Source organism: Fistularia commersonii, chromosome 33 (assembly GCF_037954325.1).
Source record: "Fistularia commersonii isolate RoL2024-O1a breed Wild chromosome 33, RoL_Fcom_v1.0, whole genome shotgun sequence".
Taxonomy (NCBI): domain Eukaryota; kingdom Metazoa; phylum Chordata; class Actinopteri; order Syngnathiformes; family Fistulariidae; genus Fistularia; species Fistularia commersonii.
The window spans coordinates 5555215-5580670 of NC_141316.1; the positions used below are offsets into that span (position 1 = coordinate 5555215).

Consider the following 25456-nt stretch of genomic DNA (forward strand, 5'->3'; position numbering starts at 1 on the left):
ACGCTACTGTCATGACGGACTGGAGCACCGCAGCGGCGAGGAGGAGGTGGAGGCGGAGGAGGAGGAGGGCGGAGGCGCAATGACAGACTCACCACGGAGAGGATTAGATCCGCGGAGACGGATGTCTTCAGGAACTTAATGGGGTGGGGTGGAGGGGGTCTCTTCAGATAGCGGATGAAATAAGGTAGGCCTCATTACACTTAAAATAAATAGATTTTTAAGTTTGACTTTGACATATTCAAGCCATCTCAGCCAATTTATTTCTTTGTTACGTCATGGGTGTCTTGGGATCTACGGCAAAGTAGCAGGGCAATATTTATTTTGAAGGAGGAGGAAGAGGGTCCTTCAAGGGCCACTTGCCCCCCCAAGAAATAGAGCCTGTGTGTTGTTACACCACGTTTCTCCTGATAGATGAAATACCTCTGACAATGTCTGATACTATTCCAAACACATCCTGAGGGTTTTGCATTTTTTTTTCAATTGAACACCTTATTCCTCCTCAAATCGTGGCTATTTATCAGTTCCGGTCATATGTCCAGCTATCCGTGGTCTACATTTCTATTACGAATCACCTTATGCATTAAAATGTCCTTACTTGCTTTTTTCCTCATGTGATGGGAAATAAACTAAACACCAATTGGTCATCACATACCTGTTAAAGCTGACTGATAGCCTTTCAGGAACATGTAAAAATCTGAAAGATGTTGTAATAAGGTAACAATACAACTTTAAAAAAACACTGAGTTCTTGCTGTAAATGTAGATATAAATAAACAGACGTGTTGGATACAATTATGAAACAGGCATGCTTTAATCGCATGTATCGGTCACCTAAGGTTATCTTTGAATTATATCACAAAGAGGGTTTAGTTATGCTCATCTTAGCACTGCTGTATTTTCACTCCATTGACAGGCCTTGAAGAACATGATCTGCATCAAAAAAGGCTTGTTGATATTGATTTCTGGTGGAAAAATAGTCTACGTGAGCAACAATGAACGTTCTTCAATTGTTCTGCCTCTTAATACTGTTATAATAAGATGCTTCCTGGGGACAATTGCACCAACATCCTGACGTTAAGCTCATTATCAAACTAATAAAGAAAATACAGATTACTGGCGTTACAACCCAGACTACTGTAAACACCTCATGTAAATCTGGTTATTCACAGTAGATTTTTCAAATGCCACAGGATGTAGCAAATTTTGAATAAGAGCTTGATAGTAAAGCTATTTCTATCACTGCAGAGGACAAAGCCTGTTATGTTTATATTCTTCTTCTCCGTTTTCCCGAAGGAATGCCACTCTTTTAAATCTTTGTGTAATGACATAGGTGCTTTTCCTGCCTCAGATTTGTTTTTATTACTTTATTTATTTGCTGTGGTTTGCTATGCAGTGTTTTGGTCCGTGTCGAAAGCACAGCTTGTTGACATTTATCTACTTTAACGGGTCCTGACATGTTTTAAGATCCCCACTCGATGCATTTATACGTGTTACAAAACGTCTCCACTATTACGCGAGTTTTACAGGAAAAGTGAAGTCACAAGGCGACGTGTTAGATTTGTCTCCCATTTAGATCTAATGCCACAACTCTAATCTTATTGTCTGTCTGAATCCCTGACCTCAATGTTCACCGTCCCTTACTTTCCACGCGGCAGGAGTCTTGTGTGTTCTAGTGATCGTGTTTGTTGAGAAATGACACCGTAAAACATCCTCTTACACCCTGCTAATCCCTTCCTGTCATTGGCTCAAGCTGAAGGCACACACAACTCATGTTTGCTCATAGTATTTGACACACTGTATATAATGGTCCTTCTCTCATGTCTGACAGGAGAAGCTACAAACAATTTTTTCCCACAGTTTCTATTTACCCATCTTTTCACTAAAACACCCAGTATTGTCATTTAGATATATTCAGGAAACACCTGGCTGAAATAATTCTAATAAAATATTTGTGTATGGTTGAACATCAGCTCAGCTTCAACCTGGTTTTCATTTTAAACATTCTCGCATGTCTCAGCATTTTAATGTCTCTAAATAATCCTTCCCCAATGTTCATTTGGAGTAGCCGGGCTGACATTAGATTTATCAAACCATTATTTCATCTATCGAGCTATGAGCCCGGCGTGCATTTTATATGCTGTGCATCCTCTTCGTAGAACGATGGGTACGTTTGTGACCCTGGCAGAGGTGCTGGAGGCCCGGGGATCACCGCTAGAAGAGGATGAGGTCTGGTGTCTGCTCCTGGCAACTGCTGATGCCTTGCTGGATGTTTCCAAAAAGGGTAAACAGATAATTCCCCTCAAATACCCTTCCAGCAACCTCACCTGATTACCCAGCCGCTATGCTTCAAAGTATTAATATTGCTCACGTCATGAAATCCAGAAGTTTGGCCAGTGTGACGAGTGTCTGCTGTGCTTTGTGTTTAGTCTCAAGCAGCATGTCCAGTGTGCTTAGCCCGGGCTCAGTGCTGCTGTCAGCCAACGGGAGTCTGGCCTTTAAGAGCTGTACCCGATATGAAGACGTGGCCTCCTTCACCGCACCCGAGGTTCACCACGGTCACCCGGGTTCCACCAGGACAGCAGCTGAAAAAGTATGAAAAGACTGAATTGCTATCAATAAAATATCCTTTAACAAACACTGAAATTAATTCATTAAATGTTTAGACTGAAAAATGTCTAAGCAATGTCTAAGTAATTCTGCTGGATTTAATATTGAACACCCAGACTTACTGTCCTGTGATGTGACATTTTTCACAAATTTATCATTAAACAGTAGTCAAGTCAAAGTCAGCTGTATTGTCAATTTCTCCACATGTACTAGACATACAGAGGAATCAAGAAGGCATTTCTTACAATCTCACGGGGACATGAAATTAACAAAATAATAATGTGCAAAGCAAACAGTAAAGTGAACTATTCCATTAAACAGTAAATATTAAACTATAAGGAATGAAGTGCACGCAGATACAAACTACTGGTAAGGTGAAAAGATGACACATTCAATAGCATGAAGACTGATATATGTAAATGTATTTATATGTATATGTGTATATAATTTGAATATAGAGTGGCAGCAGAGGTTTTTTTGTTTTTTTTTGAACAGTTTAGTGTAAAAGGTCAGTAATTAATACTATAATGGTATATGGTACAACAGCAGCATGATGTTTTTTTGTTTTGTTTTGTTTTGTTTTTCACAACAGCATCATGATGTTTTTTTTTTGTTTTTTTTTTTCTCTGTGACAGTGCAAAATAACAGTAGTGCAAAAAAAAAGTTGTAATGAAGTTGATTTTCGGTCCTCTTCTTTAGATGCTTGTATACTCGCTGGGAATGACTCTGTACTGGTGCTTGGATTATCAGCTACCTCAGAATCAGGTCAGTTTCTCCATCCCTCCTCCAATCTAACATTAAATTCTTATCCCCCCCCCGGTTTTCTGATGGTTTGATGTCTCTGCATTTCTTCCAGCCGGTCCAGCTGAGTGCAGAGCTGGAATGTTTGCTGCTGAGCATGTGTGAAGACGTGGTGGTGAGACGGACAGATCTCCTGACGGTGCTGGAGACCTGTGAGCTCCACCACAAGACTTCAATGCTGCCTCCAGCAGAGCGGCTGGTCCGGCAGCTGGTGGAGGACGTCTACAGAAACTCAGTGAGTGCTGGATGCAATCTCTTGGGCTTCTTTTTTTGTGTTTGCTTCAACAATATATCCTCGAATTTATTTTGGGCTTGACAATGAATCAATGCAGATTGATCACGTGTCCATTGGTGAAAATGGATCGCAGCTGACCGATCGCAGTATGATCATCAGAGACAGACTGCACAGTAAGAAATCAATTCAATTTCATTCAAGCCACAGTAAAAAAAAAAAAAAATTCTTATGAAGTATTTGAATGCATTTTTTTTTTTTCAGAGGGCTCTTTTAGTAACTCAACTTGGATGCTAAAAAAGAAGATCTCCAGGACCTTCTCCGGAGCATCGTACACACAGGAACCCACCGGGTATGAGAACAAAAAGAGCTCTTATTTCAAGTGATGTTGCGTGTGTAGTGTAATTGATTCAGATGCATGGATTGGACATATTAGGCGAGGGAGGGCTTGGCATCAATGAAACATTGTTGTGCTGAAAACAGCCAAAAAAAAGTTAAAGAAAGAAAAGAAAAAGAAAAAAAGGACATGAAAAAACCCTCAACAGTCGGTCTTTTTCTTCCAGCTGTCTGGTCTGGGTTCTCAAGACAGTAACAGACATCTGTTGTGGTTTAACCAAAATAGTTTTATCTTGATAAATGAAGTTATGACTTCTGCAACACAAACAGCTATGTAGTGTTTTATCAAATGCTTCTCATCACCTGGAGCATCACAAGATAAAACCCATCCCCTCCGTTGTATTTGAGAGACAGTGTGTGTTTCTTGGTTGTAACACTGAAGTGTGTGTATGCATGCAAGCGTGTGTGTGTGTGTGTATTGTGGTGCAGTCTCTCCCTTTAATGGTTTACCAAAGCACTTTACACTAGATTGCATCCACTATTCACACACAGACTTACCGATGACAAGGGGGATTGCCATAGGGGTTCATTGCCTCACCCAAGCGACACTTGGACAGGCAGGATGAACTGGGAATCGAACCGCCAACCAACTGAGCCGCAGTCGTCCCATTAATCCTTATTTCAGTTTGATTGAAAGCGCTACGTAAACATGGAGAAGGACAAAACATACTCCTGAATACATCACATTTAATTCAAGATTGGCTAAACAAAAGCAAGAGAAAGAGGGCAGGAGATAAACTACTGTGACTGGATGTTTATATTGTGATCGTCAAACCATTTTCTCATGAGTGACGGATCTCGCCTGCCCCCAGGGAGAACTCGTTTCTTCCCAGGACTCCGGCGGGAGGTCGACAGAGGGAGAGTTATGACAGCTGGCAGCTGAATCGCAGCCCTTGCAGTCCCTACATGGACGGAAGTCGCCGGGCTGCATCCAGATCTCTCTCGCAGTTTGAGTCCACGATGAGTCTGAACGAAAAGAAAGCCAAGGTCAGTTGGTTTTTATTAGATCATTAAATACATAGGGTTTCTTTTGTTAAAATCCAAAGCATAAGTTATGCTGTTTACTGCTTTACATCCTGTTGCAGGACATGGGTCCGGAGTTTATTAGAATGTTAGACGAGCCATTGGTTATCTTGGACCTGCCGGGTTCCATTGTGGTGAGTTCTTGGAAAAGAAAAAACGAGGTTATTCGCCCAGCTGTACTTAAAGATACATAATCTACTTTTCAATTACTCAACCTTTCGTTGCAGTCAAAGAGGGGAAAATCTGTCAATACTCAGAGGGAGCTGAGTGTGGTGATGCCAAATGGTCAGAAGATAGCGGTAAAATGTGAGGTGAAAACTCGAGGGGGCGACGTCTTTGACATGATAGTGGCTCACGCCAATCTGGTGGAGCACTTTTACTTCGGCCTTGCTTACACCGATGGTAAATAAGGAGAGATCTAAAAAAAATAATAGGAGAATGAGCTGAGTTAGTCAGCTGACCCGCGTCTTGTCTTTTCTCTTGCCAGATACTGAATTTTTCTTTGTGGATAACGACACAAAGATTTCCAAAGTGGCTCCAGAATGCTGGAAGAAAGTGCCTTCAGCCACCTTTGTCCTTTTCTTCAGGGTCAAATTCTTCGTCAATGACATTTCACTTCTTTTGTAAGTATTCATCTCCCTTTTCTCACCAGCTCCGAAAACCGCATCTTTATTCATCCAGAGTCCCTTCCGCGTTCTGCCCCGTCAGGCACAAACAGACCCGCCACCAGTATTACCTCCAGCTCAGGAGAGACCTTTTGGAAGACAGGTTGTCCTGCCACGAGGAGACTGCACTCTACCTGGGAGCTCTGGCCCTGCAGACCGAATACGGAGACTGCATGCCTGAGGTGGTGCACCACGTCACTTAAGTATTCTAATTAAACATGAAATCCACAAAACTGGCTCTCCCTTGGTTGGAGGAGTTCTACAGGAGCTTACACGTAAATGAATTTTCATTTAGATTAAATTTTCGTTTAAAAATAATAAGGTACCAGAGACCTGTACGCAGGCGTTCACACTTGAAGTGATGAAATGGCGCAATATTACATTGTTGTTGCTTTTTTTTGTTGAAACTCAAGTGGACTTTTTGAAATATTTTATAACAGTTAACGATAAGGTCTTGGATGTAGCCATTTTTTTATTTTCTTTTATTTCTGGCTTTTTTTTGTATTTTTTTTGTAAAATTTAAGGGATGTTTTTCCATGTTTATGATATTTTTACTTATTTTCATTTTTTGCATTTTGTTCCTGGCATAAATATTTTGAAATTTACCAACAATGTAGCTAATTCCCTTGTTAATAACATAAGGGCAGAAAGCTCTTGATATTTCAAGGGATTCAAAGCCTCTATAACAATGCTCATGTCCTCAGTTGGTACCATATCACCTTGAGTCTCTGATTTACACTGCTATTAAATCGTTAAAAAATTATATTTCCCAGAATGATCTCAGAATGATGTCATCAGGATTATTATCTAAGATTTAACAGAGCTGCAGGAAATTAAAATTTTTCAGTTCCCACAGTCACCAGTGCAACTCGTGTCCTCTTAAATGTGCTGCGTTATTCCCTTGAAATATTCCCTGCTACAAAATTACCGTACTTTATGCAAATTAAATCCTTACTCCTGTTGTTTCTTATTTTTTTTAAGGTGTATGGAAGGAATTACCACCGCCCCGACCATTATGTCTCCAAGAGTGTGATGGAGAAACGTGCCTTGCCCTACATTCAGGCAGAGCTGCTGCGGCTTCACACCAACAATGCTCAGATGCTCCCGGACGAAGCGGAACTGGAGTTCCTCAAGGTGACACATCCATCACAACCATGTACACTTCGACCAAGAAGGGGAACCAGCGCTAACCATTGCTAGTTTTCTCCCAACAGGTGTGTCAGCAGTTGCCGGAATACGGCGTGCTGTTCCACCGCGTGAGCCGTGAAAAGAGGCCCATCGAGGGGGAAATTGTCCTCGGGGTTTGTGCCAAAGGTGTCATTGTGTATGACGTGAAGGATGGTTTCCGATCGACCGGTCAGACTTTCTATTGGCGGGAGACGGCGACCATCTCTTCCAATGTAAGTGGGAACTTTTCACATCCTAAACAAAACCATGACGTGATAATGTGAGCTATTTTATTATCGTCCCATTCATCTCCTCCGTGGTACCGCAGAAGCGGAAATTCGTGATCGAGAGCCGGGGCAGTAGGAAGAAATACACCTTCATCGCGGAGAGGTCGAAGATTGCCAAATACCTGTGTAACCTCTGTTCATCCCAACACAAGTTCAACAACGAAATGAATTCGAGACAGCTCAGCCACAACCTGGTCTCGGGTCAGTCCTCGGAGAGCTTTAAAACTCGCCCAAATAGCTATAAAACGACAAGTTTCTGTTTAATGAGGGGAGGTTGCTTTTGCTCCTTAGACGACAACATCGTGCAGTACGCGACGGCGTGTCGCAGCCACAGCAGCAGGCTCAAGTCCTCGGTGTGTTCGGAGACTCCGCAGGACGACAGCGGCCTGACCACGCCTCACGCCGAGTCCCTGACCAAGCTGTGTGATGACATCAGCGCCCGAATGGAGGACCGCTTCAAACAGCAGCGCCAGAGTTTTAATGAGCAGAGGTAGAGTCATCGGCTCTCCGACGTCGCCCCGGCACACCCCGAGGGATGATGTTTTTTCGGTTGCCATGGCGACATCTGATTTAAAGGTTGTTAGAATGTACTCTCGCAAAAACAAGATTGAGTAGATGATGGACGAGAAAATCAATAAATTGCACGATCCGTCTCGTGATCACCGGCCTTTTTAGTGAAATAGCCATTGTGAAGTGATCCGTGGCCTCCGGGAGAGAGAGATTTCATTTTGAGGAATAAAGTGTGATTCGGAGTCGAGTCAGACTTTGCCCTACAGATCCTCACATGATTTGGTCAATAAACACTCCATTTAGACGGTTTACAATTTTGCAGATTTTTCGGATAGAACGTTGAAAGAGACGTTGAAAGGGTGGACGTTCTCCTGCTTTTGCATCAATGGCGCTCAGGCCCCGCCCCCTTGCTTGTTTGGGGCAGACTGGGTTACCACCCTTGAGAACAGGGCCTGTTCTTTGTCCCATTTGTCAGCACACATTATTTTTGTTTTGCCCCTGAGAGAGATAAAATTACATCGCGGGGATATAAAAAAAAAAAAAAAAAAAAAGGTTCCTCTGCTACTATCTGCAGATCTGGGGACAGCAGAAAAGTGACTGCCTCTCCCAGCGTTTTCTCCCCCCGTGTTTATTTTTTCACTCCAAGTGTTACTTGTTTGGTAACATCCCTCAGTGTTGTTTGTCTTAATATTCTAAACTGTTTTCATTGATACATGTCAAGGAAAAAAAAAACACACGGTTTCAAATCATTTTAAATTGTAATTAAAATAATAATTTAGAATTATTTCCTCTTGCTGCTAGTGGTCGTGTTTGCGGTCTTGCGGGGTGAGATGTACTTTTGTTAATCGTTTTCAGCTCTAGTTCAGAGCAAAAACAAAACCCCGATCCATCCCAAAAACCTCACCCAGAATTTTTGGTATTGTAAACTTACTAGACCTTAACCACAGCAATGAAGCATCATCATTGATTTCCTATATGATTGATAGCAGAAATTCCTTTTTTGTTATTGTTTTCTATCAGAGGATTAAAACGAATGTCTGCTGTCATCGTTTGGGATGAAACACACCATTTGTCATCCGTCTACTGGATCGGCTGTGTGTCACACGATGTGTGCAGATTCTTAGATCCGAGTGAAGTCTTTCGCCTCCTCAGAATTCCCCCTGAAGGTTCCCGTTCTGTGAAAGACTTGTGAAAGTGTCAATGTTTTCAAGGGCTGCTGCCACATACTCTTATTTTTGACTCTGATTCTATGAACATTTCACTAAACTCACCCCTTTATAGCAGATATTAAATCTATCCTGTGCTGTTGCTTTGGTGGATTGTCACTGTTATTTGGTCATTGTGAGATTCAACCCATTTTATACATCAAGGTTTTTTTATTTTGTCCATAGCAGAGGCAACATAATTATCTATTAGCACAGAGCTCTTCCCTCACTGACAATACCCGTACGTATGCCCTGCAGCACCTGCTCCAGCAGCCAACGCAGCAGCACTGGAATGCGTTCCCCGGCCTGCTCTCAGAGGAGCGGCTCCGAAGCCTCCCCGGCAGCCAGAGGTACCTCAAAACATACAATTTAGCTTTAAAAGACCCTCGTAAGGTGGTTGAGATAATCTAGACGATTCGCTGATTAAATGGCAACAACCAAAGCTGGATTATCAGATGAGGTTTCATGTTATTTCTCATATTATCAGTCCAGTATGCTAAGAAGAGTGCAAGTGGGAAACGTGCAGGCAGCTTGTGGTTGTTGTCGGTTTCCGTTTTTGTTTTGCTTTAAAATACTAGATTAGATTCCACTTTATTGTCATTACGTATGTACAGGTTCAGCGCAACAAAAAGCAAGTTTTGCATGCAACCAGAAGTGCAAAAAAAGCAGCAGTTGCAGATAAATAAATTAACGGTCAGACATGTTTATTTCGTCAATAATAGACAGATGATTTTCAGATTGGATATTATGTACATATAACGATGGATATGCGCATTAAATCTGGCAAACTATGGACGGGATCTATGGACATGATTTACAAGAGGAAATGTACAGAATGTTACGCTATAAAAAAATACAGTTGAAATGGATATTAAATAGTACATAAATTAAGGAATTAAGACAGCAGCTACCTGCGGTTACTAAACTAGTATGGTATTGTATAGTAACGTGTGTGTGCAGGACAGATCAGTAAATACATAAAACATGTATACATACACGTGTTACAGCATCTTTGTGTATTGCAGAGACCCCGACTAAAATGGGGTCATCTTCGGAGAGAGAGGTGTTGTGTGTTTGTCTGAAGAAAGATCCCAAGCTGGGCCTGGGTAAGGATCAGTTTTATTGTTTTATGCAATCACCGTTACGACACTGATCACTAACCCTTTCCGTCCAGGTATTGTGATCGTGGGCGAGGACACAGTGGGACGTTACGACTTGGGCATTTTTGTCGCCTCCGTAGTGCCTGGCGGACCTGCTGACAAGGACGGGCGCATTCGGCCAGGTTGGTTCTCAAAATTATCTCCCAGGTTTTTTTTATATCCATATTTTATTTATTTACACATTTAAGAATAAGAAGAAGAAGACGAAGAAGAAGAAGAACAACAACAACAACAACAACTTCATTTATCCCAAAGGAAATTGTTTCAAGTAAAACATAATAATAATGAATAATAGTAGGAAATGTATAAAAAAATGTATTAAAAAAAAAGTAAATAAATGGCAACCATTTTTACTGTATTTGTATTTTTTTTCAAATCATAGAAATATTAATACAGACAAAACTTGCCCAAAGAACTGTCTGATGATTACCGGTGTCGTCTAGAAGATGGTTAATTTGACGGAAATGGTTGTTTGAGAAAAGAAAATGAGGCAAAGCGCAGGCTGAGAGAGATTTAAATAAATCCACGTGCAGGATTTTGGAGTCGCCGTTTTTGCCGGACTTTCACTGTGACCTTTGGCCCCAGGTGGTCGTCTGATTTCTCTGAACCACATCAGCCTGGAGGGCGTTACCTTCAGCGAGGCAGCAGAGGTCATGCAGAGCAGCCCCGAGGAGGTGCAGCTGATTGTCTCACAGCCAAAAGGTGCATCGCTAACATTTGTTTCATTTAAAATATCTATTTCGGTCTATTCTTGCTTTGCATGACTTCTGTAATTCATGCAGTTTTCATCCCCGTTGTATTTTGCATGATAACAAAATTGAATTATTTATCTCTTCTTCACCCCCTCAGTTTCCTTCAGTCCCAACAATTTCCGTTCCCCCGCGTTGAGGAAATACGAGTCGCAGACTCAGCTGATGACAGATGGACGATCGGGTGAGGACAGCGTGGATGCTGTCGTTGCCGCCATGACGACGGCAAAGACCAGCAACAGGCTGCACGTTCCCCAAGAAGTGCGTGTCCCCGGCTCGCAGGTAATACACTTTGGCCGATATCGCGGCGCTATCTTTAGTTGTAATTATTTAAGGATGTTCAGCGATATAAAGCATTTAAGACCCTCTGTAGGCGGCTGCGCCTCCTACTTAAGTCCTTGCTGGATCCAATTACTTGTCAGACATAATTAGGCTTCAGGACGCAAAACATGAGGAAGCAAGAGGCCAGCGGATCTCAGGGCAGAGACTCGGAGACAAAGGTATCTGTGAAGTAGGCTGGAAAAAAGTTGCGTTTGTATTGTTTCCGAGTATGAAAATGTAAGCGCATTTATAGATAAAAATTCATTTACTGTGAGTCAGGGGTGTTCAAACCTTTTGCAAAGAGGACCGTATTTGGTTGGGTGAAAACGTGTGAGGACCGACCATTCTGCCTGACATTCTTTGAACCATTAACATTAAATGCAAATGAACTATTTCATGATTTTTTTTGGATTGAAAATGGCATAGTTTTCATGTCTTCACACAGATCACAAATGTAAAGTTTTTACCCAAATCACTCTGTCTTTCACATTTGAATGCCACATAAAAGGAAAAAGTCTGGGGAAAAAAAAAAAAAAGAGAAAAATTAAACATATCTAGGTTCATTTGAAACATTACATATTATTCACTATGAAATGCTCACCATGAACATTCAAAACATGTGAACAGGAATCACACTGATAGTGGGCCATATGAATCCTTGTATTACTCATTTTCAAAAAAAGGAGAAATGCAGTGTGTTTCATTTTTTCAATTTTAGACTCAGATTAAAAATAGAAAATACAAAGACAGGCTGCCGGACGAAATAGGATTTTATGATTAATTTTATGACAGAGGGTGCAGGCCGGAACACTGGCCGCATTTGGCCCGCGGGCTGGACTTTGGACGTATAATATAATAATAATAATAATTGGACGTATAATAGAATAAAATTTTAAAAAAGTTCAACACTCATGCAAAAAATGGGAATTTGAAGATGCATTTTATCAATCAAATATATTTGTTATCGACATGATATCTAACATATGATTTATGTTCACTGTTGGAGTCGCCAAATATATCAAGTAGATTTGAATGTTGCATGCGTGGGTATAACTTTCAAATAGATCCTTGAAACATTTCTTTTACGTTTCGGAAGACAGAAAACGAGCCAACGTATATTGTGAAAGACTGAGTTAATGATTTAACATGAGAAAATAATTTAAAAGGAAAATAGTGATATCATTCATTTTTACTGCACATATGGGAGTTGTCCTGGTCTCTATACAGGACTGTCTCAGAAAAAAAGAATATTGTGACAAACTTCTTTATCTTCTGTAATGCAATTAAAAAAACAAAAATGACTTTTTCATGATATTCTAATATTTTGTGATAGGATTGTTTTCTTTAGATGTAAGCCATAGTCAGCAATATTAAAACAATAAAAGGCTTGCAATATTTCAGTTGATTTGTAATGAATCCAGAATGTGTGACATTTTTGTTTTTGTAATAGCATTACAGAAGATAAAGAACTTTATCACAGTATTCTAACTTTCTGAGACAGTCCTGTATTCTATAATAGTGGAATATAAACATTCTTTTTTTGCCACATGTGGTTTTCACGCAGGATGTTTCACATTCCAATTTCAGTTGCCGTCACATCAATTACAGATTACGGAATTTGAATTATGCTCTTTTTAAATGTGATAAATATTCATTGCTTATCTAATACTGCCGTAAATCCATTTAAGTGAATAAAATGAATGTGCTGGTGATCAATGTCAATGTTTAAATGACGTTTCAGGAAGGCTCCCCACCCCTTCCCACCGTTAACTGTGCGAGGACGAAGGAGGTCACCGTGGAGGTCAGGAAGATATCAGGAAGTTTAGGAATCAGTATCTCGGTGAGGTTGGATTCTATTTGGCATGAATATCACACATCAGATTTGAATTATGATACATTTATTCTGAACACGTCATTCATATTTTTATGTGTTCGGTCTATGTGTTTTGTCATGTCGTTTTGATGGAGAATTAAAAAATAAAAATCAAGTGTGTCATGATATTCATTAAACCTGTCAGCTTTGTTTGAGAAGCTATTCAAGAAAAAAATAATAAAAAACCTAATTATAATTGATGAATTTAATCAATTATAATGTATATATATATATATGCTTACATAATTTATAAATTATAATTATCATAATTAAGACTAAATTTTGACACAAAATAAAAGCAATGGCACAAAACTAATTTTTATTTATATATTGTTTAGTGCTGTGCATCTGTCTTATGTATGGGTTAAATCCAGCTGTAAGAATCTGAACGTCAAGGAAGGTTATGAGGACAACTCATCTTCACAAGTGGGTCACCTGACAAGATTAGAGAGAAAAGATCACACTTAAACTGATCAGTGCTGGTCTTCAGGCACGGGCGGTGATGACGTTCATTCACCTTTTTTTATTTTAAGATGAAAACACTTTGAAATGTCTCACGATGCTTTGGAAAGTAAATCAACGCTGTTGTTTTTGTATTAAGTTGAGAAACACTCACTTGAAATCCTGATATGCAGGGTGGTATTGACACCAACCTCCCGAATGGAGGATTCTACATCAGGAGCCTTGTTGCAGGCGGAGCAGCAGAGAGAGATGGACGTGTGCACGCAGGTGAGCCATCCCAGCCGTCATACACCTCATGGTGAAAATGAAAAAAATCACTGGTTATTCGTTGCACTCCAGGAATGGGATGATTGAAGTTTCATATTTGTATAAAACCTTTTTTTTTTTTTTGTTACCAAGAAGACACCAAGGGATATACTTAAAAGTTTTGTTTTTTTTTTGAAAAAAGGAAAAAGTACACAATGGACGCAATGGTAAACTATGTGACTTCTTATAATCTAACTGTAAAAATCAGAGACATATGAGACAATTTAAATGCAATTGATAGTTTAATGTGAAACCATTCACAACTTTTGTGTCATATCTACTCCCCGGCTACCTGTGTCCATGTATCCCATTAGTTCTGCAATTTTTTTAAAACGCTTTGGTTCTTTTTCCTAGTCGTCAGATCCACTTGGCTGCTTCAGTAGACAAAGCAGGATTTGGAAACCAGTAAAGCATCTTCAGGTTAAACCTTGGGTTTTTGGGGTCACAAACGTGATTGACCTTCCGGCGAGGCACATCGCTGTCACAACTAATGCTGGGAGCAAAACCTGATCTGGAGCGGATTACAGTATGTTTGAGACGGGAAGGGAGATCCACTTGACCTCAGTTTTTGGATTTAAGCCTTTAAGATGTTTACCTTGATAAAATTTGCTAATCTAAAATACTGTGTGTGTGTATGTGTGTGTGTGTGTGTGTGTGTGTGTGCGCGCACTCACCTTTTTATTTGCTCCCAAAAATATTCAGCTGGAAGGAAGTCGATAATGTTCCTGATTGGCTTTCAGTAAACACACAGCGGGACCTTCCTATAAAAAAAAAATATTCATCAGTCATCAAACAATGATTAGTAATATTATTTTGTTGCCATAATTGAGACAGTTATTTTCTGAACCAACTGTTTTAAAACAAAATGGTATTATTATTCTTTTAAGATCAGTTCCGTCCAAGTTTATGATAACTCACACATGCTAAAAACCTGCATTTGGAAAACCTAAACTTAGATCCCTGGCAACAAAATACTTTGATTTGAACACAAATTAAAAATCTGCTTTTCTCACAAACCTATCAAGTTTGTAGGCCTACAAAAATCACAGTATAAGGAAGTGGAAAGCTATTTTTTTCAACTTGAGTCATATACATACATAAATAAACGACAATGTATTCTCATCAGATTTAAACATAAACAAACAAGAAACAATAAAACAGTTTTTCATATAAGAATTCAAAAAACATCCCAAAACAACTTAACTCTATTGAGAAGGTTTAAGCAGCAGGTTTAGCTAATTTTGTCGACCTGTCTTACATCAATCCATTTAGAAATAAAGAAAATAATCAAATGCGTAAATTATACATACATACAACACAGTTTACAAGCACTCACACCGTTCATAATTCAATTTCATATTCATCCATTATATCAATTCTAAGAAAGCATCCTTAAAGTCCATCAACCCTGCAACCCAGCCTTGGATTTACGTTTACAGCCTCATCTTTCGAGCTTCAGTTGGAAATGACTTGTCGCCCGTTGCCTTGTCGCTCTCGAGCTGAACATTAAGGTTTCGGCAACATTTGCACACAGTTGTTTGCTCAGGCTCGTTTAAAGATATCCTGCACACTCTGAACCTTCCTGATATCGCAGACCCTGACTTTGTTTGCCCGTTTAATTCAGGGCTATGGTTTGTTTGTCATGTCTACTCACATTGCCTGTTTGGGGATCCTGGGTTGTAGCTTTAGTTCCAGAAATAAACCTGTCTGCTGACATTGGCACTGGGGTCCACCTGCCTTCACTCACTGCAATACAACCTGACAATCCTTCGTCCAGCGAGCTAAAGATGTGGAAAACCTTGATTTAACAAGGAGGGACAGCTCAAATTAAAAAGAAGCAAACAGAAAGACAAAACAGAGATCTCGACTAACGTGCAAGATAATCCGCAGGCGCAGTATCATTCAGACGGATAAGTGCATTGTTTGGTCGAAAGAAAAAAGTTCCCAACCGATTTCGAGAATGATCGTGAGCAGACAGAGTTGGGACTTATGGACAGAAACATCAGGGGGGATTTTTCAATTTATTTTTTTGTCACCTCCAGCAAATTCCATCCATTTCTATCGTGTTTGAGAAAAAGCAGGCATCGCCACGGTTCAAATCTCTGAAGTTTGAGCAAGTCACCCCCCCAAAAAAGAGCCATATTACTAAATACCGCTAGCTTGCAAAACTGAAACCACAATTATTATTTCTATCAAGCCCTACTCTTAAAAAAGTAATAACATTTATTCTATTTTTTTTCTTTTCTGCAAGCAGCGGGGTGAACGTACCGTACAAGTTTCCACCCGAGAGACAAACTGCTTCACGTGTTGGCAAGAAAAAAACATAATCTACAATTCATGCAGCTCTCTCAACAAGCCTGCAGGGGATACATTTTGACAAACCACTGGAATGAAGAAGTGAAATGAATCCGCTTGTTCTGATCCGTGCCTTGTTTCCAGGAGACAGACTGCTGGAGGTGGACGGGATCGCTTTCCAGGGTTTCACCTACCAGCAGGCGGTGGGGTGTCTCAGCAAAACCGGCGAGGTAAAAGCCGGTCTTACGAAACTACCACAAGTGTTGCCGCACCTCAGGAAGGTTCGGTCTTTGCGGACGACCTGTTTAAACACATCAAATTACAAAACAATACTGTTCGAATCGGAGATAGTTTTGTATTTGAGAGATTTTCGGTTGTTTCAGGAACAAGGGAGAAATGTTGCTGTGTGTGTCCTTGGTTGTATAAGAACACAAACAGTACTAGATATCGTTCCATGTCTTTTGGCTCTTTGAGGCAATTGTTGTACACAGTGACGTGCGGTGAGGTTCATGACTGGTGAGGCACTGACGTCATAAGAGTCAGATTTACAAACATCTGAACCCCACAGAGTAGCTTATTCACCATTTTATTGGTAGCAGTTGACGTGTTTTGTTTAAAATATCATATCAGCATTCTTTACATACACAAACTGTAGAATAGAAAAAAAATCGTTACTATCTCTTACCTTTACTTATAAGTGAAGTCCATGCGCCGCTCCTTCTGAAGAAAAGCATCGATAACTTGCTTGTAGAAGTCTTCAGTTTCTTTCTTCAGTTTTAAAGGTCTCTCTGTCTCAATGGAAATCGCTGCCAGTGAAGATAGTCGTCCTTGATCGGTCCTGTTCCGACTGAATGTTTTGAGTCTTTTCGGTGCTGAGAATGACGCTCAACCAATGCTGTCGTAGCCGGAACGGTGACCACCGGCCGGAGCAATTTTGTCACCTCAGGAACAGTTTGGATGAGATCCTGCTGGGCCAAAAATTGAGAAGCTGCTCAGGAGATTTACATTCATCCCTCACCGTTTGTGAACTATACAGCCCGATCGGGAAAAATAGTTGCTGGATGGCTGCACTTGACTTGCTAACTGTTTACTGTAGCTTGCTATTGCTAATTCTATTATTCTGTATCCGAGTAGTAAGAGGGATCCCAGGGATCAGCGGTGCCCCCTACCATGAGGCACTGTCACTGCGTGCCTCACTTAGTGCCTCACTTAGTGTCTCTTCGCAGTCGTTTTAAGATTACGAGAAACACGTTACAGTTGTTGACAAAAAACATTAGACACATCAGCTAAACTATGGAAATTTAGTGAAAATGTTAAAAGTGTTTTTTTAATAGTGACATCCACAGAGACAGCACTATGGTCTCAGTGCATAGCATGGCAGCACAGTTAGCAGAATCATTGCGCAATCCATAGAGGGATCAACTGGTTGCCGTGTCACCGCACGTCTCTTCTTCATATTCGAACGGTAAATGTGATTTTTTTTGCGATTTTGAAAAAAAAAAAAAATGGTGAAGCTATGTGGAGGCCCGGCCTCCCCTGCCTCTACTGACTGCACATCACTGGTTGTACATAGAGCAAAGATGAGTTCAACCTGCAAAAACGATATTACACAACATCAATCAATTATAGACACTTAAAAATGTCTAAATCAACAATATTTGTTTTGTCCAATATAGTCACAAGGAACAGTGTGATGACTTATGTTTATAAAAGAAAAGAACACATTATTGACAAAGATATATTCATCTCTGTGGAGTCATCAAGGCCAAGTGCACAGTAGTTATCAGCAGTTGTTTGCTCTTTCATAAACCAAGCAAGAATTAAAAGCTACCAAAGTGTGGCAGTAACTGTGCATTTGTAGATTATTATCAAATATAAGTATATTTTATAGTACATAATGAGTATATATTCTATAGTATACAAAAATACCTGACAGCCAAAACAGGAAGCAGGGAGATTATTATTTACTGTAATTTCCAGACCATTGAGCGCTCCTGAATATAAGCCGCGCCGTCTAGAAATAAATAAATCGATAAATATATGTGCACATACGTGGCTGGACTTGTCTAGAAGCCACAGGTGTCCACGTTGTAACATGAGCTATTTACACAGAGAGAGGTCAGACAGAAACTTTTTTAACTTTTAATTAAAATACATTCCGGTAACATCCACAAATACGTACTGGAAATGCTTTTTTCCAAACAGCGCCTGAAACATGGCTGATAAAAAATAATAATAATAATAATGAACACAAAGAAAAAGTCCATCCATCCATACGTTTTCTATCCCTGCTTTGTAATGCTCCAGCTGATCGCTAATCGTCTTCCTCCCACGCCTGAAAATCATAGAAGTCATTTTCTTCAGTCTCGGAATTGAACGGATTCAGAATTTCACGGTAACTTCATTGGTCCGATGTGCATGTTTTTGGCAACATGAAGTTTGTTTGCCCAAAAAAAAAAAAAAACCATAAATTAGCCGCATCACTGTTTAAGCCCCGGTGCTCAAGGTGCGTGGAAAAAAGTATCGGCTTATAGTCCGGAAATTACGGTACAACAAAAAGAAAAAAAAAAGGTCTCAGATGTGACCCTGTGGCACTCCCTTCTCAACAGTTACATTAAGTCTGATTGGATTCCATGAATGTCAATACAAGTGCATCTTTTTCAAGTGTTAAAACAGTCTTCCTAAAGGACAACAATAGGGTAAAAAAAAGTTTATTAAGAAGTGAATGATTAGATATGTAAAAGGTTGATTAAGTAATTAAGAATTATTAAGAATTAAAATGTGTTTTGCTATTCTCAGAGGCCGGGATGTCAATCATAACATTTGTAAAGAGCTGTAGTTGTTCGGTAATCACGCGGATGGGCACAGAGATAGAATCTGAAAATTATTAGCATGAATGGGGAGATGATTAAAAAATGAGGACCTCGAATGAGATTAAAATTGCTGACTCAATGCACATCGTCTTGGCTCCGTTAGATCCGGAGCCAAAGTCATTCATCAGCTCACTAGCAGAAGGTGGTACTTGGACAAGATGTATTTTCGGAAGTGAGCTGTTTACTGAAAGCGTCACATACTGCAGATTAACTCGAAAGGGGTTTTTGACAAATGCTGCAAACGCTATTTTTTTTCCATCGTAGATATAACTAATTTATTTTCCCCTTCTTAACAGTTCATATTATGGCATGTTAGCAGCCGTATTCCCCTTAACCACACGTTCTTTTATGCTCATCCCTTTTTTCCGGCCACACCTGATGTCCCTCCCCTCTTTTATCCGCACAGGTGGTTAAGTTGGTTTTGGAGCGGGAGCCGATGAGCCTGCCCAGGGTCTCCCTGAGCGCCGACACCGTCAGCAGTGGTTCGACCCACAGCATGGATCCACTCCCCTGCAGGCCAGTCAACAACTCCTCCTCTGCCGCTCAGACGCCGCAAACTGCCTCGGACCGGCCCCAGGAATACGGTTTTGTCACTGATGGTAGGAGACGATAGGTCAGGTTCGGATCAATGCCTCGCTATGCACACAATGTGAAACGTTGTTTCTTAGCCCTTGATGACTACACATTTTGAAAACGGTCCACGGGACTAAACGCTGCTTACGAAAAAAAAACCTGACATTTCTAATCTGGTGGCTTTGGTACCCGATCACACACGTCCGACTCCCTGAATGTGAACTTTCACACACTTCCTTTCCTTCATCCTGATCTTCCCCGAGACGACCCCGACCTTCCTCACCTTATCCTTCTGGTCTCCTTCCCTTATCCTTCGGCTTGTGACTATATCTGTCATCTTCCTCCCGCGTAAAGCTCGCCACTTACTTTTCCACTCCGTGTCGTTCCTCTTATGAGGATATCAAGGTTTCCCAAGAATTATTTGTCAGTTCATTTTTTTTTTTATTTTTCACAGTTATTTAGTGTATGCAATTATATGTCTTTACTGAAGTCCTTCTGTGTGTCAACCAGTGGCCACAGACGCACAAATAATGTTTCCGTTGTTCTGGCTGTTCCTTTTATTTAACATAACTTATTTGTCAAGCTTGATGGCAGCTTTGTTAAAATCCCATGGATGTATGAAACATTGTTTTGTTGCGACGTTTGACTGAAACCAGGCTAGCAAAATAGAAAAGGACCAGAAATAGCATTGTATGTTTTGTGTTGGAAACATGAAACTCGGGAAGTCTGGAGGTTACCGTAGCTCAAGCAAACAAATCCTGAATATATTTTTTTTACACTTTAAAAACAATTACACTCCTGTTTATCTGCCTTATTAAGTCAGTCCTGTGTCGCTGCTTTGTATATTGCTGCTTGGCACATCTGCAAATCCAAGCCTTCCATTCATTTTATCGAACTACATTCTTTTTTTTTTTTTTCGCTGATTCAAATCCTTCCATCTGCTTTTATTCACCTGACTCTCCTTCTGCATTCCATCGGGCGACCTTATGATTAAAAATGATCACGGTTTATAAATAAATTATATCTATGTGACATTTTTTCACCTACCCTGAATGTACACATATATGTACGCACAATTACACACACACAAACACACACACACAGCAATGTCCATTTTCCTACATGTTAAAAATGACTTTTTAAAGGCTTTATCTTTACTTGGCGCTCAAAAATTCTCCCCTGCTTTGCTATTAACTGACCTCCCTTTTTCTTCCATCCCCTTCCTTCCCTCCTATCTTCCCCTTAACCTCTTGCCCTTCCTCCAACTATATCATCACCGCCGCCGCCATCCCAACCTTCAGACAACACCCAGGATGTCACTCTGATCAAGAGTGCCAACGGCCTGGGTTTCAGTTTCCTCATGTGTGAACTGGACCCACCCACGCGGGACTTTGGCAGCCTGATCCGGATAAAGCAGCTTTTCCCGGGTCAGCCGGCCCATCTGAGCGGCAGGATCCAGGAGGGAGACGTGCTCCTGGCCATCAACGGCCAGTCGCTCAAAGAGCTTTCCTATCCAGTATGTGCATAATTTTTAATAATAAAACTAACCCCCAAGTTCGGTGTGTGCGCCACGCGTTGGCGTTAGCAACATGGGACTTCCTGTGTATTACCGTGTTCAGCGTTAAGGTACCCATACACCAGACGACTTGGAAAAGACTCGTGGAGAACTATCGTATCACACCTTCTCACATCTCGAGACAAGTTTTTAGTCGCAGCCTCGAGATTTTACAAAGACTTTACGAGACTAAAACGAGATTCTTTCAGCATTTTTTCCCAAAAAGCAATGGTTTCATCGGGTATTTGCAGAGCCTCTGCTATTTCAGTCCACGACCTTTCTATCTCCACACCGTCGTGAGACGTTAGAGAGAAATTAGACAAGCTGGGCCGATCTGCCAACAGCTCCAACATCCGCCCCTGTTTCTGGACGCTTCATATTGATCGAGACGTCCGTCGCCGTTCCCGTTTGTTCATACCAACAACAAATACCGTCACTGCCGCCAATACTGCTCCGGTGATCGTTTGTCGACTGTGTTTCCTGTTTCTGGTTTAGTTGGAGCTCATCTTTTGGCTGTTGATTGTGTTACATCACCATAGAGACTTGGCCACAATATCAAACAAGTTTGATAACAAGTTTGATATTGTCTTAAGCCCAAGACTAAGTGATCTAAAACAGCTCAGATAACAATAGAGATGACAGCGCACGCTACAAATCCAGTAAAACTATTACATTTCCTTCCGACTGGCTTGAAAATCTTTTAGTGTCAGCCCAGCAGAAGACGTCCACACAACAAAAGTGTTTATGATTATATATCTACAGTGAAATATACCTTGTAGCAGAACACACCGAGGGTGAGATTTACAACAAAGTGTGTGTGTGACGTGAAAAAGGTAATTCTTAATGACAAAATGTCTTCAGTTTGCCTCTTAAAATAAAGGTGTCCGTGTGAACGCCCATTCATATTCCTCTCCTCCCTCTGCAGAAGGTGCTAAAACTATTCAAGACATCACCTCCCGAGGTCCGGTTGACTCTCTGTCGCCCCGCGCCTGGTAAACACGAGCACTTTCTCGCACGCACACGAAAAGAAACGCATTTTCTCATTATTTTTAATTTCCTCACGTCTTTTCTGCAGGCATCATTCCGTCCATCCATCAGTTCACTGGAACATGAGCGTCACAAACCGCAAGCTGTGGATATTCAGATGCGACTTGCTGCTTCCTGCCCAGTCAGGACCTGCAGATGACGACTTGGCATCGTGATCTGTAAACAAAATCCAGGTCATTTATCTTATTAGGAGCAATATGAGGTCTTTGAATTCTAAAATATATCATCCTGTTACTTAATATTCAAGAAAATTAACCTCAGGCCCTCAGACTATTTTATGCCAAAAGATATAGGACACCTTTCCAGATTTTGATGAGTTTGTGAGGAGTCATATCTTACAGCCATATACTGGCAAACATTATTCTAATATTCACCCTGACCCCCGGCCTCTCTGTGTTGCCAGCCAACTGCACAATCCGATCAGAGGCTGCGAGCGTCGGCAGGAGGCCGGGGCCTGAATGTGGCCGTCAGCAGGGTTTGAGAAACCCAAAATTTGCGGGGGGAATTTCTGGAAATAAAGGTAAGTGAATTAAACTTAAGATGGATTTCATATCCAAATACACCGTGGAGAGCAAAGTCAAAATTTCGTGATACAAGGAAACACGTTTCCACACTGTACATATGACAATAAACACTTTGAATATTTACAGAATACGATGTATATTATATAAACGAAAATAAAATGAAAAGAATGAGTGGATAACAGTGAAAGAGAAGGACAGTGGCTTTTTACAAATATTTCAATAAATATGAATAAATACTTTAAAGCTCCATTACTGGAAGAATAAACTGTAACATCCCGGGTTTGTTAATTCTGCAAAATGCCTGAATGCAGCGTCGTCAGCTTGGATAGCTGTTTGTTTTTATTCCACAAGGTGGCAAACTTGCACAGCAAGTAAGCACACACTACGCCTGTGCTGAAAACAGAGCTCATTATGGCTTCTGCTCTAATTGTTTCTGTTTTTGTTCGCAGGAAATGGGGACACTAAAAGATGAAGACTGTTTTGTGTCTGTGTGACAATTTACAAAAGACAATATGAGCAGAGGCAAACCAGAATGGTCATAAATAACCTTTACTGTATCAGGAAATTACTAAACAAAATCCTATATCCTTTATTAAAGAAAATTCAAACAAATGCTTATGCCCCTCTCCATTTTCTTATTTAAAACCACCATTTAAATATGTATAATCCATCACTAAGAATACTTAATGTAGCAGATACTCATGCAGTATCTCAATAATCCAGACACACACACACACACACACACACACACACCTCCCTGGGTGTGGAGCCAGTAATGGTCCCTCGTAAATAAGGGTTCCTGTATTTCGGTGAAACCCAGTAGTGCATCTGGATCCCATCAGAACTCGTGTTCCCTTTGCAAATGATCCCAAATGTTTCTAATTATGCCAGTGGAGTCGGTACAGGGCTGTTTAAATGCACGTGTGTTTTTCGGTGCGTATGTGTGCGTGTAATCACCCTGACGGACACGCACACCCATACACAGGCCTCTGTTTATTCATGACTGGAGTGAAGGAGATGGACAGCGCGGCCTTGACCTCCTGAGCCGCAGCGGAGGTCACCGTGCGTGTTGGTGACTGACGAGTGAAGATAGATTTCCTCGCCGACATCAATGAGTCGAGTGATTTCCAACCATACTTCCTATTGAAGTGTAAATCATCTGAATTTAAAATTCTTTTTAAAATTCGCAGCTCAAATGTAATGGAATTTAGATTGTGTTTATTTGTCTGCTGCATGGTGACATGTCGGTCTGAAGACACCGTTAGAGACGCCGACAAAGTGCAATGGAAAAAAAAAAAAAGTTGAACATTAATGTTAGATTTTAGAAAGAAAAATGAAATAGGAACTTAAATTTTGACATTTATCTGACTTCGAGGTTTTCCGACGTTTAAGTGTCGCCCGCTGCCAACCGGAGAGGAAGTCGTAGAGGACTTTCTCTTTCTGACGCACTTGCCTCTTGTTTAAGAATTTTAAAGTCATTTTACGACAGTCCCAGTTTTTCTAAATGTCAATGGATGTCATAAAATAACAGGACTCTAGTTATGATTTGTGTCCGCCTCAGACACAATAACACCCCTGCTCGTTTTATTTGTGGCTCATATTGAGGTCAGAACAAATTTCCACCACAGGTTTTCCAAACTAATCATTTTTCTATGTCAACAAATAGCTCGGGACGGAACTTGCTCGAGACAATTAATCTAATTAATTAGTGGTTTTGTAATTACCTGATCACAATAAATCACATTTCAACATCTGATATGAGGAAAAAAAAAAATCTCATTTGTTTGATGAATGAATCAGTCTATTTGGGCTTAAACTTCTAATCCTGTTTATTTTCCCATCGGTCTACAACATGGACCGCTAGATTAGTGCGCATTACTTCCCTTCAAAATAAAATAAAAATACCACAATTTCTGTTTATACATCCAAATGGATGTTTTTTATGTTGAAATTTACCTTTAACCAGAGTTGTCTCACCTGCTTTGTCTGCCGTGCTGCCAGAGTGTGCGTCGGTGTAATCTGTCCCCCTGGAACTTGATCCCTGACAAACATCCGGTAAATTAAAGTGCAATTGAAACACTAATGTTCTGAAGTCGTATCTTTTCCGTTATTAAATTAGTAAAATGAACGCATAAAAGTCCCACCCCCACAGATGACCTAATTCCAGTTGAGGCACTCTCAGATTATTTTTTTTAATATCTATCATGATTTAATCAAATTTCACCTCCTATCAGTGCACCTGTCACCTGGATCGAGCAAAACTTGAGCCAAAAATTCCGGAAAAGCCATTAGTTCCACCATACTTTGTATTCAACACAGTAAGCAAACACCTGTCGGGCAAGCGGGAGTGTTTGAGATCTATTGGAGATTGAAAAAAAACGCTTGAAGTGCTTTTTATTATTTTGTTTTGGCATTTGAACCTCACAAACTGATACAGGTGCACAGAGGGTGTGACACACCGCCGGGAGAACATGATTTCATCGACTGTGCACTTTTATAGATTGCATCATTTTAAAGTTATTGGGATGCAGACCTACAATTCAAGAACGCGGGGTATGACATTTTAGGATCTGTCTACTAAAACCATAAAAGTTGATATTTTCAGAGTCCAGCTCGTGTTTCTAATGCAAGCGCTCCCTGACCCCCAAAGTAACATGAAAAAAACACCCAGACAAATGGGCACAGTGATGCAGTTTGGCAGTCCTTGAAGACCTCTCCCTGCATTACAAGGCATTGTGAACACCTCACATTTTCCACCGGGGCCGTCATGACGCACGCGCCCGTCCACGGGCAGGATTTGGAGATCGCATGCATCGAGCCGTTTCT

At 40.7% G+C, this 25456-nt stretch overlaps 1 protein-coding gene across 3 annotated transcripts; it reads left to right on the forward strand.

Moving 5' to 3' along the window:
* frmpd2 (FERM and PDZ domain containing 2) lies at nucleotides 1-24615 on the forward strand. Of its 3 annotated transcripts, none has more exons than XM_086140533.1 (30): nucleotides 2-184; nucleotides 2156-2280; nucleotides 2426-2589; nucleotides 3306-3371; nucleotides 3463-3642; nucleotides 3740-3815; nucleotides 3904-3991; nucleotides 4848-5022; nucleotides 5121-5192; nucleotides 5286-5460; nucleotides 5546-5681; nucleotides 5767-5905; nucleotides 6705-6857; nucleotides 6938-7123; nucleotides 7219-7378; nucleotides 7469-7667; nucleotides 9151-9242; nucleotides 9918-9998; nucleotides 10067-10174; nucleotides 10638-10754; nucleotides 10902-11083; nucleotides 12864-12962; nucleotides 13631-13724; nucleotides 16203-16288; nucleotides 19338-19530; nucleotides 20806-21020; nucleotides 21985-22051; nucleotides 22135-22264; nucleotides 22510-22626; nucleotides 23080-24615. In XM_086140533.1, the coding sequence occupies exons 2-28, from the start codon at nucleotides 2160-2162 to the stop codon at nucleotides 22170-22172; spliced, it is 3462 nt and encodes a 1153-aa protein (XP_085996659.1). In that variant the 5' UTR covers nucleotides 2-184; nucleotides 2156-2159; the 3' UTR covers nucleotides 22173-22264; nucleotides 22510-22626; nucleotides 23080-24615. The 3 variants fall into 3 exon arrangements, with proteins under 3 accessions (XP_085996660.1, XP_085996659.1, XP_085996658.1); XM_086140532.1 differs by having other exon boundaries at nucleotides 3-184; nucleotides 22135-22279; XM_086140534.1 differs by lacking the exons at nucleotides 21985-22051; nucleotides 22135-22264; nucleotides 22510-22626; nucleotides 23080-24615 and having other exon boundaries at nucleotides 1-184; nucleotides 19338-19544; nucleotides 20806-21017.
* Nucleotides 24616-25456: the final 841 nt, after the last annotated feature.

Excerpts from the sequence above, each read along its gene's own strand:
- frmpd2 (XM_086140533.1), top strand. The coding sequence starts at position 2,160 with ATGGGTACGTTTGTGACCCTGGCAGAGGTGCTGGAGGCCCGGGGATCA. Across the intron at positions 9,243-9,917 it reads AGCCTCCCCGGCAGCCAGAG|AGACCCCGACTAAAATGGGG; the intron begins GTACCTCAAAAC and ends TGTGTATTGCAG. Across the intron at positions 19,531-20,805 it reads ATACGGTTTTGTCACTGATG|ACAACACCCAGGATGTCACT; the intron begins GTAGGAGACGAT and ends CCCAACCTTCAG.